Source organism: Aegilops tauschii, chromosome 1 (assembly GCF_002575655.3).
Source record: "Aegilops tauschii subsp. strangulata cultivar AL8/78 chromosome 1, Aet v6.0, whole genome shotgun sequence".
Classification (NCBI taxonomy): Eukaryota; Viridiplantae; Streptophyta; class Magnoliopsida; order Poales; family Poaceae; genus Aegilops; species Aegilops tauschii.
This window is the reverse complement of record NC_053035.3, coordinates 391080529-391097701: the sequence shown is the minus strand read 5'-3', so window position 1 is coordinate 391097701 and position 17173 is coordinate 391080529. Positions and strand designations below refer to the sequence as shown.

The following is a 17173-nucleotide window of genomic DNA, read 5'->3' as shown; positions in this document are numbered from 1 at the left end:
TGCTCGGGGCGATCTCCACAACCTAATTGGAGACCCCGATGCTTGCCCAGAGCTTTACACCACAATGATTGAGCTCCGAACACCACCAATCGTCTAGGGCGCCAAAGCACCCAAGAGGAACAAGCTCAAGGGGACCAAGCACCCAAGAGTAATAAGCTTCTCAACTTGTAACTTCCACGTATCACCGTGGAGAACTCAAACCGATGCACCAAATGCAATGGCAAGGGCACACGGAGTGCCCAAGTCCTTCTCTCTCAAATCGCACCGAAGCAACTAATGCTAGGGAGGAAAAAGAGAGGAAGAACAAGAAGGAGAACACCAAGAACTCCAAGATCTAGATCCAAGGGGTTCCCCTCACAAAGAGGAGAAAGTGATTGGTGGAAATGTGGATCTAGATATCCTCTCTCTTTTCCCTCAAAAACTAGCAAGAATCCATGGAGGGATTGAGAGTTAGCAAGCTCGAAGAAGGTCAACAATGGGGGAAGAACACGAGCTCAACGGATAAGGTTCATTGGGGAAGAAGACCCCCTTTTATAGGAGGGGGAAAATCCAACCGTTATGTGCTCAGCCCGCACACGAGCGGTACTACCGCTCGGGCGGAAGAAGCAGGGAAACGGATCAACAAAACATGAACCTTGGGGCGGTAGTACCGCTTATAAGCGGTACTACCGCTCACCCCAGCGGTACTACCGCTCGACCGGAGCGGTACTACCGCTTATATGCGGAACTACCGTGCCTTACTGCCGCGCGACTACCGCTGAACCCGACACGAAAAGAGCAGACCCAAAATCGAGGCGGTAGTAGAGCGGTACTGGAGCGGTACTACCGCTTGACGCTACAAGCGGTACTACCGCTGCCACCGCGAAGAGGCAGGGGAGGTATGCCAACAAATAGAGGAGTGAAACCTCCAACCGAGAAGAACCGGCATAACCTCCAACATCGAAAACATCATAGAAGATGAGAGTGAACTCCGTTTTCGATGAACTCGAGCTTGTCATCAAGATGACCATAAGCTCCAAAACTCACAAAGAGAAGAACCAAACAAGAACCAATAAAGATGATGCAAGGATGCAATGGTTTGAGCTCTCTATGAATGATACGATCAAGCTACTCATCGAGAGCCCCCCTTGATAGTACGGCAATCGATCCTATAACCCGGTCTCCCAACTACCATCATGAGACCGGTAAAATAGAAAACCTATCAAGAGCAAACCTTTGCCTTGCACATGGTCCACTTGAGCTAGATGATGACGATCTTGACTCCCTAAAGATGGACCACCTTTCTTGATTGCGTTGGCTCGATGAAGACTAGTTGATTGCTCCCCCATACTCCACTATGAGCCACCCTTCCGCACATCTTCACAAGCCCATTGTCACCACAATGGCTTCAAGCATTTGATCTCTTCGTGATGCTTTACTTGAACTTGCCCGCTTCACTTGAACTTGCACACCGCAACCTAACCCCACAAAGAACTCTCACAAAGACCATGGGTTAGTACACAAAGCGTAATTGACAATGCTTACCATACCATGGGATCGCTTGATCCCTCGGTACATCTTGTGCGCTTTGTGTGTTGATCAACTTGATTCACTCTTGACTTAGTCTTGATCAACCTTGACTCTTTCCAACTCTCTTCATTTGGATGATGTCTTGAAGGTAAACATGAATGATCACACAATCTTCTTCTTCAAGACATGCTTGCAATAAGCTCAACTCTCACATGACCAATCTTTGGATAATTCCTTAATAACACCTTGGTCACCACATAAACTCCTTGAAACCAACACATGGACTTCAAGAAATGCCTATGGACAAATCCTTCAAATATAACTCAAGGCAACCATTAGTCCATAGAGATTGTCATCAATTACCAAAACCAAACATGGGGGCACCGCATGTTCTTTCAGCTATATTCATGGCTTGCGGTCATGTATTGCGTGAGGGTTGAAAAAGCTGAAGCACGTTAAAAAGTATGAACCAATTGCTCGGCTTGTCATCGGGATTATGCATGATAAATACTTTGTGTTAAGAAGACAGAGCATGACAAGACTATATGATTTTGTAGGGATAGCTTACTTTAGCGTTGATATTCTGAAAGACATGATTATTTGTTGGGATGCCTGAGTATTGATGTCTTTATGTCAAATTATAGACTATTGCTTTGAATCACTTATGTCTTAATATTCATGCCATGATTAGATATATGATCAAGTTTATGCTAGGTAGCATTCCACATCAAAAATTATCTTTTTTATCATTTACCTGCTCGAGGACGAGCAGGAATTAAGCTTGGGGATGCTGATACGTCTCCGTCGTATCTATAATATTTGATTGTTTCATGCCAATATTATACAAGTTTTACATACTTTTGGCAACTTTTTATATGTTTTATTGGACTAACCTATTGATCCAGTGCCCAGTGCCAGTTCCTATTTTCTGCATGTTTTTTGTATCGCAGAGTATCCATATCAAACGAAATCCAAATGCAATAAAATTTCACGGAGAATTATTTTGGAATATATGTGATTTTTAGGAGTTGGAATCACCGCAAATGGAGGCCCACACGCACCACAAGACACCAGGGCGCGCCCCAGGCCCCTGGCACGCGGTCGTGGGTTGTACCCTCCCCGAACGTCGGTTGGAGCTCTACTCCGGGCGCAAGGAAGCTTATATCCGGAAAAAAATCGTGTTAAAATCTCAGCGCAATCGGAGTTACGGATCTCCGGGAATATAAGAAACGGTTTTCGGCCAGATCTGGAGAACACGAAACAGAAGAGAACAGAGAGGGAGATCCAATCTCGGAGGGGCTCCCGCCCCTCCGCCGCCATGGAGACCATGAACCAGAGGGGGAACTCTCCTCCCATCTAGGGGGAGGCCAAGGAAGAATAATAAGGAGGGGGCTCTCTCACCCTCTCTCCCGGTGGCGCGATAGTGCCGCCGGGGCTAGGATCGTGACGACGATCTACATCAACAATCTTGCTACCGTCAACACCAACTTTGTCCCCTCTATGCAGCGGTGTAACACCTCTTCCCCCCGCTGTAATCTCTACTTAAACATGGTGCTCAACTCCATATATTATTTCCCAATGATCTATGGTTATCCTATGATGTTTGAGTAGATCCGTTTTGTCCTGTGGGTTAATTGTGATCTTGGTTGGTATGATTGCATATTTTATTTATGGTGCTGTTCTACGGTGCCCTCCGTTCTCGCGCAAACGTGAGGGGCCCCCGCTGTAGGGTGTTGCAATATGTTCATGGTTCGCTTATGGTGGGTTGCGAGAGTGACAGAAACTTAAACCCGAGTATGTGGGATATGGCGTATGGGAGTAAAGAGGACTTGATACTTAATGCTATGGTTGGGTTTCACGACCTTAATGATCTTTAGTAGTTGCGGATGCTTGCTAGAGTTCCAATCATAAGTGCATATGATCCAAGTAGAGAAAGTATGTTAGCTCATGCCTCTCCCTCATATAAAATTACAAGAATGATTACCGGTACTTGTTACCGATTGCCTAGGGACAAATAACTTTCTTGTTGACACAAACCCTTTTACTAAACACCTAACTTTTATTATCTTGCAAAGTACTTCTAGTTTTATTCTTGCAAAGTAGTTCTAGCATCACACCTACAAAATAGTTTCATACTTGTTTTCGGTAAAGCAAATGTCAAGTGTGCGTAGAGTTGTATCGGTGGTCGATAGAACTTGAGGGAATATTTGTTCTACCTTTAGCTCCTCGTTGGGTTCGACACTCTTACTTACCGAAAGAGGCTACAATTGATCCCTTATACTTGTGGGTTATCAACATCCCTTAGAGAGTTGCAGGAGGGGAAGATACTTTGACATGGGCCTTGGAAAATTTGGGAATCTACACTGTAAAATCATCATACCATGCTCTCGTGACTTGCAACGAGCTTCATGCTCCAGAGGAAGGGACGGTAGTGGGAGCTCCATCTTCTCAAGAACAGTTGTGGAAAGCCTTATGGAAACTAAAAACCGTACCCAAAGTACGGGTCTTCTGGTGGCGTGTTTTGAGAGGCATTCTTCCAGATTCAGTAACCTTGAAATTCTAGAGGGTAGTTAGGGATCGGTTTTCTTTGAATCTCCCAAACCTGCATCCAGACACGTGGTCAAGAGATATTCTCTTGGACAAGAGTTTTGATGATTGAGATAGATGCAAAATCATCAGTATTATGCATGCGATATGGACCTCCAGGAATTGTTGGACTCATGATAGAGACGGATACAATCCCATGCATGCAAGTTGTGCGTTGGGTGCAAGAGACCCTTTCTTTGCTGGAGATGCCACCGTGCATGAGGAAGCTATCAGCGGGTTAGCGTTGGCAACCTTCATATCCGGGTTGGATTAAGATATACATCAATGGTGCCTTGGAGCTTGATGATCGACAAGGGGGAGGGGCTGGATGTGCGGCTCGTTCTCACCTAGCTTTCCTTGGATCATGGAGTAAGCCGCTTGAGGGGATTAATGATCTGATGATTGTCGAGTTATTAGCACTTCCTGAAGGCGGCATTTTTGCTCGACTCCTAGGCTACTCACATGTGATGATGGAAATGGATAATTTAGAGATTGTGAATCTCTGGCCTTCGCGTGACAATTCTCTCTCAATTGCCATGTCTATCCTTCGGGAAATAGGGGAGATAGCTCTTAGTTTTTCTTCTTTTTTTCCAATTCAGCATGTCAGCGGAACAACTAATGAATCAGCTCATTTGCGTGTCAGGGGCAATCAACCACTAGATATTACGGAAAGTTGGCTCGATTCGAGTCCTGATTTTCTTCTAAGGAGCCCGTTGGCTGATTGTAACCGTTTGCTACTATTGTAGTAAAGCTCTTCATATTGGACGAAAAAAATGCTCTAAAGTGTCTTCTATAGCCATAGATTTTTCTTTTCTTTCTTCTGAGTTTTTTTACTTGTTTTCCTTTCAGTTTTTCAATCATAAAACACCTTATAGTCCTGATACATCATCTTTTGGGTTGCAATATCACTGTCCAGGGTCATTGCTAGCCCATTTACTTCGTGATCCTCTAGGAGCCTGTTCAGATCTCCTCGGGCTTCTCAAAACTCCACATATCCAGCTTCTCCTCCTCGCTTCTACTTCACGTAGCGACGGCAGGAACGTTCGGCAGCGTCTGACTCCCCGATCATGGTGCTCGCTTGGGGCTGCCAGCCCAAGCGTGGAAGTGGCCCGCTCAGGAGGCAAATCAGAGAGGCCTGGGCTAGGCCCAGTCGGAAAGGGTGCGCTGGAGGAGAGGATGTTTAGGAGCGAGGAGAGATAATGCAAAGAGCGAACCGGTACGCTGCCTCGAAGTCACTTGGCGATGGCATCCTCGGGTAATATTGCTCAACTCCAGCTTCCCCGCTTTTTCGAATCTGGGAAATCCCAACTCTCTCAACTCCTCATTTTTTGCACTAGATGCCTCGCCAGCTTCTGAATCGCAGCTCCTGGAGTTAAAACCGTTCGGTCCAGCTACAGCCACGGAGTTGGAGGAGCCAGGAACTGGAGCACTCCCGAACAGGCCCTAGGTGCCTCGCAAACGGACACCACATCACAAGAATGTGGCGAGTGACGTTGTGTCTCTACTCATGCTTGTCATCACCGCAACTAGTCTTCAGGCTGGGTCCTTCTGATCTACGCGTCTCTTCATCGACGGCGGTTGATGTTTTGGTGTGCTGATCCTATGTGGCTTTTGCACGAGGACGTTGCTACAATAAGTTTTACTCAACTTCGGCGAGGGAGGGACAATGAAGGCGGCGCGCCTTCGCCTCGCTTCAGTGCTTGTAATCGTCGCTAGATGGTTTACGGATCTGATGTAATTTCTATTATTTCTGGTGTTTGTTGCACTATCATGATTGAAGATGAATAAATCGGAAGTTTTCTCTCAAAAAAAGTTTGACATTATCAAAAGTTTGTGACTCCCCGCAAAAAAGTTTGTAATTATTTTCTCTACTGAAATAAGTAGATTTACAGAAGATTCAAAAACACCAGTACGGAGTACAACAAGTGGATTTACAGGTAGTTAAAAGATACTCGAGATGCGCCAAAAAGACACGCGACCCCACCGTATCCCACCGTCGCACCCATCACTGCGCTCACTTTCGCCCGCATCCATCCGCACTCCGCACCGCCCTCGCGATGCCGTCGCCCGCCACGGCCACGGCCGCGGCCGCGGGAGCGCCTCTCCATCGCCGACCGTGCGCGCCGCGACGCCTCGTGCAAGCCTCCTCTTGCTCCCTCGCCTCCCGCGCGCTCGTCGAACCGGCGCGCCACGCCGCCCCGGCCCCGCTGCTCGTCCGCAGGCCCCGGCCGTCTCTGGCCGTGGCGAGGGCGGCGAGCCCCGACGCCGCCACCGGTTCATCGCGGTCTCCCGCCTCCGGCGGCCAGATGCTGGTGCGGATCTGGCTCCTCTCGACGGCGATGCCTCCGCCTGGCTTGGTTTATTCGTTTGCACGTGCGTGCGCGCGCGCTTAGTGGCGCTTGGTGTGTTTGTTTCGCAGGTGTTCGTCCCGCCGCACCCACTGATAAAGCACTGGGTCTCCGTCCTGCGCAACGAGCAGACGCCCTGCGCCGTCTTCCGTGAGTGCCTCTGAAATGGCTTCCATGTTGCAATCGAACCCAACCTGCTGGCGGCAATTTGTTGTTGATTGACTTCCGTATAAGAAGCGTTTCGCTAAAGTTGCACAGTTATAAATCGAGATGGTTGTTGTAACTTGTTGTAGGGAGTGCTATGGCAGAGCTTGGTCGTCTCCTCATATATGAAGCCTGCAGGGATTGGCTGGTGAGTGGAAATCTTGCATGGCTGGGAATTATCCGTTGATCACTCTCTTACATTTGTAAAGCATGAAAATGAAAAATATTCCGTGAGAGTGACACCAGTGTCAGGCAGTTTTGAAATGGCATTGAATGTTGTTACCTGCTTGAATGATGAATGCCAGTGATACCTGAATTTATATATCATAGCTCATAATATTTCCGCCCCCACTTCTTATCCAACCTATTCTGCGTGTACTTTTAAACATTTAACTGTAGGGAGAATTAATGACATGGTGGTGAACTGTTTGAAACACTTGCAGCCTACAATCACAGGAGAAATCCAAACACCCGTAGCTGTTTCAAGTGTTGAATTCATTGATCCAAGGGAGCCTGTTATGGTAAGTCTATTTCTTAGCACTAGATATTGTATTTGGTTTGTAGTGTATATGAGTATATTTACTCTTTTCATTAGCGTGTATAACAGGTTGTTCCAATTCTGAGAGCTGGTCTTGCTCTAGCTGAAAACGCCTCATCGATTTTGCCAGCCACCAAGACTTATCACCTTGGTAAGTTGTTTACATAATGGTTAGTCTTATTGCAGTCAAACATTTTTTTATTGAAAAGTCAATTAGCTTTATGTTAACATATTGCTTACATTGGCTGCATGGCCCAGTTCCAGCAATCTAAGCTGATTTGTTTTGTTTCTCTAAATACTGGTGCTGGATATTCTGGATTTAATGTGCGCAAGGTTTTGGTCAGATGCATAATGTTTGAAATTTGCAGAATGTTTGTTTCCAACCAAAATAAGAAACATATTTCCTTAGAACGTGTGGTATTATAGTAAAGCTAAACTTCGTAAATCCAATGCTTTCGTATTTTCTTTGTCAATTACGCCATGTGCCTTGAGAGTTATGCACCATTCTTATCCGCCCGTTTCATTGAACATGAAGGACTTCGTAGGGATGAAGAAACACTTCAACCTTCAGTATATCTCAACAAGTATGTGCTAAGTTCTTTTTCATCTTGCAAGCCCTTATTTAACTATCTACGTAGTACTCCCTCCGATTCATAGTAAGTCCGTAAGTGTCATGAGGGAGTACTTTTTAATTAGGCATCAGGCAGACGCATGATTATGTTTGACACTAAAGTATTGGAGTCCCTACTGAACTACTTAAGTTAGTATTTTGTCCTGGAACTCAATATGAATGTACTTACCTATGCAAGTCTTTACAATACACAGTAAGGCATGCAAATATTACAAAACAGGGATTCCATTGCTACTTAGAGTGTTATGGTTAACTTGTGAAAGCAACGTTACCTTGATAATACCTACTAGTTGTTTACTTTCATTTCAGTTAGTAACTATTTCCCTATTAAGCTCTTCTATTTCTTCAATCCTTGGAGAAAAAGCTAAAGACCTATGCGAATTCGAGTAGTCTCATAACTTCCTTTCTTTTTCTTTATCTTATTTAATGCAGCTTGCCAGAAAAGATTCCAGAGGGGACTCGTGTGCTAGTTATTGATCCAATGCTGGCCACCGGTAACAGTCAGCTCTACCTAAACAATACAGTTTCTGTCTAACGCTCTTCACGTGTGATCCTCTTCGCTAATAAATGAAAAGTACATTTTGAATACCGTGCAATTTCAGTATATTTCTAGTTCTCCTTGATATACATGCTAATTATCATGTCAAGTAACAGAATATTAGTCTCCTCAAAGAAAGAAAGAAAGAAAGAAAGAGATCATAAATACAATGATTATATATTCAACTTGTATACCTTTAGGTGGGACAATCGTTGCTGCTATTGACTTGTTGGTTGACCGTGGAGTTACAAGCAAACAAATTAAAGTTGTAAGTTCATGGATTTTTTCTGTATTTATTTCTCAATTATTCGTTCAAATCAACTAACACCTATTGTCCTTATGATGCAGGTATCAGCTGTTGCAGCACCTCCTGCGCTACAAAAGCTCAGCAACAAGTTCCCTGGGTAAGAATAGATCATAAGCCATGCTCATGTGTGTGTATCAAGCTCCTGTTGTTTACTCTGTTTCTGGTCGTCTCCAGGCTCCATGTGTACGCCGGGATGATCGATTCTGAAGTAGATGAGAGAGGGTACTGTTTTAAACTTCTAGCCATTCAATGCTCATTCTGTAAAATGTGTACATCGCATCTCCGTTATTCAGTATAACGCATTACCAATCAAGCGGAGCAATGACTAAGGTTGTTGATTTGTACCCACAGGTACATAGTTCCTGGGTTGGGAGATGCTGGTGATAGAAGCTTTAATACATAATCCGACCATTCAGTTTTGACGCGGACTCTGTTCTACCATTGGGAATCGTATATGCTAATTTTTGAGGATTGCCATATTGGGAGTACTTAAGATTGTGCTGCCATATTCTGGACTTTTGTCCTCTGTAATATACTTTCTATTCTTATCATTTTGTAATTATCCATTTTTGTATGGTTGTATTGAAACATATGAACTCTTCACATCTCATGAATAACACTTTATTTTTTTAAGGGATATTATTTGTTTTTTTTTCTCTGTATAAATGATGATATCTGTTCCCAAAATGTCTTTCAGAATATATTTTTGTGTGTATTTGTCAGTTAACGCTCAGCAAAAAAGAATGAGCTACTGTGGCCATTTCAATCAGACTAAAACAACGCTTGAAGCAATGCGCAAACTTAACAGGTCATGAATGGCTGTTTGGAGGTGCGAAAATTACTGTGGCCATTGGCATCTACTAGCTTGTTAAACGGGGCCCAGTGACTGAAATGAATAGCTGCAGGAGTATATGGTATATTGCAAACTAGGGCATGTACGCGTACATCGTATGACATGTCACTAGGATACTCTTTTTTTTTTTGAACTGCACTAGGATACTCTTAGCGTCCTTTGAGATACACAGTGACGGCTAACAGAACCGATTATAACGAATTACAGATCCACTGGATCCATCTAACATTCTAAAATATCAACATATTCGAGTCACGAGGAAGGCTAAATCGAAGCTTAGCGGAAAATATATCCACAACGGTTTTTTGAAGTATAGACAGAGCATGAAGCAGGCGTATCAACAAACAACATATGCTTTTTGTCTAGATCTGAATACTTTGTTTACATCCTTTACATGCTGTTCTTCCTCCAAAGCGTTGGTTATAGGGAGAAGTCCAAAGGAAAAAACTACTGTGATTAGGAGGACCGCGGACCGAGGCGTAGCATCACCCAGAGAGTCAGTCTAGGTCCACCTCCAAATGAGCCAGTAATCACAACTGCATATCACCTTTGTTCATCTCCCACAGACACAATGCACAGACAGCAGGGAAGCTTCAGCACTAAGCACATCTTATCACCTGAACATACACATAGGAAAATGAGTGTCACCTGGTGCATGCAAATGGTTTTGGTATAAAACAGCCCTATGTGTGTTTTAAACAGGCATGAAGGAACCTACCTTGAAACCGAGGGAGCTCTAGAGCTCACTATAATTCCGCCAAACTGCTCGGAATTCCTCTCTGAACGTATTCAGACGTGCTTTCAAATTAGGTGTTCTGAAGCTGGCATGAAGTACCGTTGCTGCCAACAGAAAGACAAACTAATAAGGACATTCCAAGATAAATACAGATCTCCAAAAAATAAATAAACAACTCTACACCGTCCTTACTAAGCAGAGCAATGAGAAGAGCCCATAGAACTGTGAGGAGGCTGCATGAGGTCAACCAGAGCATGCAGCTAACTGCAAACGTGAAAAATGCTTAGTTCAAGTTTTTCGAAACTATGTGGTATGTTACATAGGGTTATACGATGGAAGGTTAGTTCTGCTCACCTGCCGAAAATAAAAGGACAAACAACCAGCGAGGCCGCCCACAAATATGAATTGATCTCTTTGAGCTTGGTCGACCACGAATAACAGGGCTGCCAGTGTTGACAAAAGGTATTAACAACACTGTAATAGTAACCCACGATAAAATAAACAAAGAAATATTAGAAACTAGAGTAGTGCTCCTTACGTTATCGGTGGTCTCATCTTTGCAGCTAAATGTGGTGAGAACTGCCTGACAGTTCTTGTGACTTTCTCATTAAAAGTGACAGCAAAACTGCATCATCGCACATGATAGTTAGTTAATTAATCACCATTCAAACACTTGCTAAATCTATCATTATCATTTTACATGTGGAGAAACTTTTAATGATTTAAGAACCATGAACCATGAATGGATACAAGGAAAAATAACCCTAAAAGGCTACAACTATTTTATTTAATAACCCTTCATACTTGTGACAATTATATGCATTATTCCAATACAACTATGGCCCAATGCTGTAGAACCCAAGTTGCTCTTCAACTGTATATATCAGATATATTTTTATCTTACTCTGCTGCTGCATGTAACGGTTGTATATCATAAGGTAGATGAGACTAGGCTCGAGAGACAAGAGGGATGTGATGGGAGTAGGGAAGGCAGCAAGAAATTAGAACAAGACTTCTTCACTAACTGTTCGGACGTCATAGATGAGTACACACCCTCTCACATAGAGGGACCCCTGAGGATCTAATCCTAACTTTCTTAAGAGGATCATATATTTGAACAATAACTAGGATGGATGGTCCCTAACTAGTGCGTGCAACACTGTGATCTAAGATGCTTGGCAGTTGGCAGGCATATCATATGATGGTATGAAGTAACATGGGGTTTATAACACAAGGAGATAACTTGATAAAGCATGCACCTGATTTGCTAAATTAACTCCTAACACTTCCACTGTGTCAAAGGACTGCAGTATTGCAGTACTGGTATAACATCGAGATGGAATAACTTGCGCTATATTCTGTGAAATTTATACGAATATTGCATTTAGCTTATGTTTCAAAAGGTAACATTTAGATCTAGTACAGCGACTGGTCAATTACCCAAGTCCAGGAATCTAATGATGTGCTCTCTGGCTCATTGGCCAAAATGGAGCGCCCATACAATGTTAGCATAATAACAAGCATGTAGCTAGCGTACAATTTGTTCCAACGTCCTACATAAAGAATGGTGTATGATGGAATTAGGAAGCTGTTAAGGTTCCAATGTTAGCGGCATGTACATAAAATGTACCCTTGATTGATTTACCCTTAAAATAAATTATAATGCTAGCCGCCAAGTTTATTATAGCCTATATGATTGTCAGAAACTACATATTCACTTCTTCATAAGAGAAAAATAGCTTAATAACCTTGCAAACTGCAAATATATTTATATATTGGATAGGCTGACAAGTGAAGCATTGGCCGACTTGCCAGGCACATAATAATGATGCTATTTTCCAACTTGCATTATATTTTAGTGATAATGATTAATGAGCAAATTGTCCCTTTGGCTACCGAACCTAAGTTATGATGGCTACACATTTTTTGTGCACGTTTACGCAATCCTATATATAAAAAAGGGAGCATCTGTGATCATGATATGATGACTAATCTGTTGTGACTGAAGTCCATAGTGTAATGCCGTAATGTAATTTACAAAGAATGTTCCACTACTTATGTATTATCTTTGTTAATCATGGTAAAGAGCGCATTTAACATAATAAACTAAAAACGATCTGAACAAAACTGAGTTACAAGCACAATGCAAGGAAAGCTATTAGTTAAGTACTCATATACCTGTCATTAAGAAAAGCAATGCTGAATCCAGTCATAAAAGCTGCAAGAATAGCAACTGGCTTCCAAAGGAAACCCAACCCTTCATATATAAAATGGAAACATGTCAAAACCAACCAAAAAGCAGGAAGATAAATAATCTTCAAATCATTCATTGCTTACCAAGAATGAACATGATCAAGATGAAATAGTTTGTCCTGTAGCTGCAGATCAAACAGAAGTTGAAAAAAGAACTTCAGCAAATGACAAAAACGAAGCCATATAAACCATGTCTTCAAAATAAACTTCCACAATGCTAACTTCATGAATTAATACTACTTTGGCAAGCATACTACTCCCTCCGTCCCAAAATAAGTGTCTCAACTTTGCACTAGCTCTAGTACAAAGTTGTAATAAGCTTGAGACAATTATTTTAGGACGGAGGGAGTAGTTAATATTTATCAGAATAATTATCCTTTTTTTTCATCTCACCAGCTCACCTAAGTTGAATCGAGCCCATATTTATACCGCTTTGCATCTAGAATCTGAATTCCACATGTTTTAAGTGAAAAAAATTAAAGTCTTGCTCTCATCTCACAGATCCAAGGATTCCAGCAAGAAATATCCAACATGATGCCTTCAACGTAAGTAGTGAAACTACATGGGAACCAAGCTACCTGCTACTCCTATGCACACTCTTAGCGACTAACATCGCAGTATACAATTGACATGCACATCTGTGCTCATCGAATTCTCTATTCAAACCTCTTAGCGCTGTTGATAAATATATTCTGAAGATCTTGAGAGATTTATCTACACTAACAGAAGGGCTATCAGAAGGAGTCTGAAGCACACGCATATGTCCTACCCTATTCCATTGCTGGGAAACACTGATGACCCTATCCATTCACCAATCAACTCAAAACACGCACAGATCCCGTGGAGCCACTCAAAACCTCGCCACGCCAGCACAAATCCCTGGCGAATTCGCCCAAACTTGTATCGGCCAGCCGGGTTGGCAGACAAATCGCGGATGCGCCGCCGGAGACGGTAAGACGAGTTAGAGGGGGGGAGGAGGCGGGTCGTACTAGTAGAGGTTGCACTTGAGGCGGCTGGTCCACTTGGAGTAGGAGCGGGGGACGGTGAAGCGGGAGAAGAACTCCGGGACGGGGCGCGGCGGCGTGGACCAGTCCACCTCCCGCAGCGCGGCCACCAGGTCCTCCACCGTCACCGCGCTCCAGTCCATCGCCGGCGATCCAATCCGCCCCGATGCCTCGGCTAGCGGGCGAACCGAAACCTGGCGGTCGGTCGGGCGGGCGGGCGGGTGAGACGGGCGGCGGGTCTCGGCGGGGACGGGGGCTGTTGGGTCGTGCGGGAGAGAGTTTCCTCGGCTTCGCTTCGATTTGGGGATTTTGGGAAGGAAGCTTTGCCGTGTCCGGAGAGGAGGAGGAGAGGAGAGGTCAGAGGACAGCAGAGATGCGTTTGCCCTCTGGGAGCGCTTTTGGGTGCTTTCCTTGGTCCGGCCTGGGAAAGCCGTTAAGGGACTGTTGGGCTATGCTACTGGGCCACCATCCGTCGGCCCGACAGAGTGAGGTCTCGTTTCTTTTCCCCTAATAAAAAGCGTATAAAAAAAAGAGCATATTTCTCAACTGTAAAGACAGCAGCATATTTATCTCCTCCTTAAAAAAAGAGAGGCAAATACAGAGTGCGGCGGTGCAGAGGCCGGGCTCCATTGAGCCCGTTTTGCCAAAATAAAATGAAAATATACTTAAAAGTTTCAAAAAATATCAATTTTTTATACAAATACATATGCATGTTCGTCAAGTAGGTAAAAAGTTTCATCATGTAATTCAATTATTTGCATGCTACACAAAAAAGAGAAATATCTGGCCTAAAAACAACAAAGATAAAGCCTATTTAATCTGTGTATTTATCTTTTTCGTATACACTACATGAGAACATATATGTTCATAAAATTTTATACACGTATAATACTAATACATATGTATGTATATACTTTTTCAGATTTTTTCAATATGTGGAAATAGTATTTTCGCTGAAAAAAAAGAGCTATGTGGAGCTCGGTCTCTGCGTTGCTTTTTTGGGCAAATACACCGATAATACATCAGGCTGAACATGATGGTCACTCTGGTGCTTAAAATTGAAAAATACATGAAACTGACGGTTAAAATTGTTTCCCGATGCAAATACGATGCAACTCCAGTTTATAGACGCAGGAAGCGTCTATGTGGTGGCGTGCCAACGTGGTACCTGGCCCACTGTTAGTGACTGAAGCATCACATGTGTGCAAAAGAAAAACTGAATTAGTACTAAATTTGGTATAAAAAAAAGGTGAAACACCACTACATCTCTATGACTGTGCGATCCCACGCGTAGGAAAATGATACGAAGGATAATTCGTGTGAAAAATACACACCACAGTGAATCAAACCCATGACCTCGAGCAGTCCCACCTATGGCGCAAGCCACAAGATAGTGAGCGTCACAATCAAGAATCATTTATCATTGATTGCAATTTTTTTATTGATGGCTTGCCAAGCTAACCATGTAGATAACGCTTCATGTGCATTTAGGATAGAAATACGGTCAGTGCTGCCCATTTTTGTGCAACAAGGATAAACACGGCTAATCCCGACCATTTTTTATACGTTAGATCTTTTTTCCTTTTTACTAGTTTTCAAAAAATTGTGTAAATTATAATGACAATAGTAAAAAATAAGTTAGAATATTCATGTGCTATACTAATATTGTACTATAATAATAATAACAATACCGGTGTTTCTAGGTTTTTGACTTTTTTACTGCCTACTATTGAAAAATTGCGTGGGTATCACAACATCTGTAGGTTGGTTTACTCCAGAAATTTTTTGATACATGTCCCACCACTTGCCGCATATCTCACTCACATGCCACTCTTCGCAAGACATCATCGACCATTTTCTCCTAAAGAAAAAATAGTTCTTCTCGACGCCCCCCTCTCCTGATCCCCTTTCCTTCCCTCTTCCTCCACTCCACCCTATAATTTAGATCGAACTCCACCTATAGGAGGCCTCGAGCTGGGGCCGAAGTTGGGCTATGTGCTGCCGAGGAGCATCACCGAGTTCCGCGCCAAGGGTGACGGTGCATGATTCCTTCAGTACCCTTGGTAGGGTACCTAGTATGGTTGGAAGTCCCAGATCAGAGGTCACACAAGGGTTTTACTCAGGTTTGGGCCTGCAGTGAGGAGTAATACCCTACATCCCGCTTGCTATTGGTATTCATGCTGGGTATACCTCGTGCGAGGGATTACAATGATGTGTTGAGTGCTACCGAGAGTCTAATATATGAGATTATATGGAATGAGAGTCCCCTGCCTCCACTTATATACACGGTGGGGTTAGAGTTTTACAAAGAGGGAGATGTGATCTAGGCCGCCGTCAACGTAGTCTTGGGGGTCAAGACGATCTACGTTGCTTATATTCTCCTTCGGGCTCCTTCATGTTATCTCGTACGCGATGGGCCTCCTGGGCCCTTGGGCAGGCTTGCCACTGGGCTCCATGTGGATGAGCCACCCCCCAGTGTATTACACCGTCAATAGCCCCTGAGCATGTCGGAGGTCGAAGTAGTTAGTCTTCAAGATCTTTGGCAGGCTCCTCGTCACTTTGCCAGCCTTCGGGGCACATATTTGGGAGCTTCATTCTTCGAAAATTTTGTTCCAGACTGACCTCCATGACGGTGTCCTGGACTAGGGGGTGCTAACCACGTCGAACCCCCCCCCCCCCCAATAGTGGGCAGGGTTGAGGACCCCCTGATACGTCTCCGTCGTATCTATATTTTTTATTGTTTCATCCCAATATTCTACAACTTTCACATACTTTTGGCAACAATTTATATGATTTACTTGGACTAGCATATTGATCCAGTGCCCAGTGCCAGTTCATGTTTGTTGCATGTTTTTTGTTTCGCAGAATATCCATATCAAACGAAGTCCAAACGCATTTTTTACAGAGATTTATTTTGGAATATGTGTGACTTTTAGGAAAAAGAATCAATGCGAGACGATGTTCGATGGGGCCACAAGCTCAGACGGCGCGCGCCCCCTACCCTGGGCGCGCCGGGCAGGCTTGTGGGGCCCCTATAAGGCGGTTGGTTCAATTCTTTCGTCGCAAGAAAGATAATATCCGGATAAAAATCCCCTCAAAATTTCAGCCTAATCGGAGTTATGGATCTCCAGGAACTTAAGGAACGGTGAAGAGCCAGAAAACGGGAACGTGAAACAGAAGAGAAACCGAGAGAGAGAGAGAGAGAGAGAGAGAGAGAGAGAGAGAGAGAGAGAGAGAGAGAGAGAGAGAGAGAGATCCAATCTCGGAGGGCTCTTGGCCTCCGGGAGCCATGGAGACCATGGACCAGAGGGGAAACTCTCCTCCCATCTAGGGGGAGACCAAGGAAGAAAAAGAAGGAGGGGGCTCTCTCCCCCTCTCACCCGGTGGCGCCAGAACATCGTCGGGGCAACCATCATGACGGCGATCTACACCAACAACTTCGCCGCCGTCATCACCAACTCTCCCCCCTCTATGCAGCGGTGTAACACCTCTTCTCCCCGTTGTAATATCTACTTAAACATGGTGCTTTATGCCACGTATTAGTATCCAATGATGTGTTGCCATCCTATGATGTTTGAGTGGATTCGTTTTGTCCTATGGGTTGATTGATGATCATGATTGGTTTGAGTTGTATGTTTTTTGGTGCTGTCCTATGGTGCCCTTCAT

General features: G+C 43.9%; 2 protein-coding genes across 2 annotated transcripts; one reads left to right on the top strand and one right to left on the bottom strand.

Moving 5' to 3' along the window:
- The first annotated feature begins 6072 nt into the window (after positions 1-6072).
- Positions 6073-9298, top strand: LOC109751167 (uracil phosphoribosyltransferase). Its single transcript, XM_020310059.4, has 11 exons — positions 6073-6407; positions 6515-6593; positions 6737-6795; positions 7091-7168; positions 7255-7336; positions 7721-7769; positions 8249-8310; positions 8555-8622; positions 8703-8758; positions 8836-8883; positions 9013-9298. The coding sequence occupies exons 1-11, from the start codon at positions 6153-6155 to the stop codon at positions 9062-9064; spliced, it is 888 nt and encodes a 295-aa protein (XP_020165648.1). The 5' UTR covers positions 6073-6152; the 3' UTR covers positions 9065-9298.
- A 553-nt stretch (positions 9299-9851) lies between these two features.
- On the bottom strand, positions 9852-13905 carry LOC109751168 (PRA1 family protein A1). Its single transcript, XM_020310060.4, has 8 exons — positions 13493-13905; positions 12588-12628; positions 12429-12507; positions 10789-10875; positions 10605-10693; positions 10443-10514; positions 10233-10354; positions 9852-10131 (listed from the first exon to the last, which is right to left on the bottom strand). Exons 1-7 carry the CDS (start codon positions 13648-13650, stop codon positions 10251-10253), a joined length of 630 nt encoding a protein of 209 aa, XP_020165649.1. The 5' UTR covers positions 13651-13905; the 3' UTR covers positions 9852-10131; positions 10233-10250.
- Positions 13906-17173: the final 3268 nt, after the last annotated feature.

Coding starts and splice junctions, on each gene's coding strand:
- LOC109751167 (XM_020310059.4), top strand. CDS start 6,153: ATGCCGTCGCCCGCCACGGCCACGGCCGCGGCCGCGGGAGCGCCTCTC. Junction 7,169..7,254: donor ATCCAAGGGAGCCTGTTATG/GTAAGTCTATTT, acceptor CGTGTATAACAG/GTTGTTCCAATTCTGAGAGC. Junction 8,884..9,012: donor TCTGAAGTAGATGAGAGAGG/GTACTGTTTTAA, acceptor TTGTACCCACAG/GTACATAGTTCCTGGGTTGG.
- LOC109751168 (XM_020310060.4), bottom strand. CDS start 13,650: ATGGACTGGAGCGCGGTGACGGTGGAGGACCTGGTGGCCGCGCTGCGG. Junction 12,629..13,492: donor CTCAAGTGCAACCTCTACTA/GTACGACCCGCC, acceptor TTTGATCTGCAG/CTACAGGACAAACTATTTCA. Junction 10,876..12,428: donor ATTGCTTTTCTTAATGACAG/GTATATGAGTAC, acceptor GCGATGATGCAG/TTTTGCTGTCACTTTTAATG.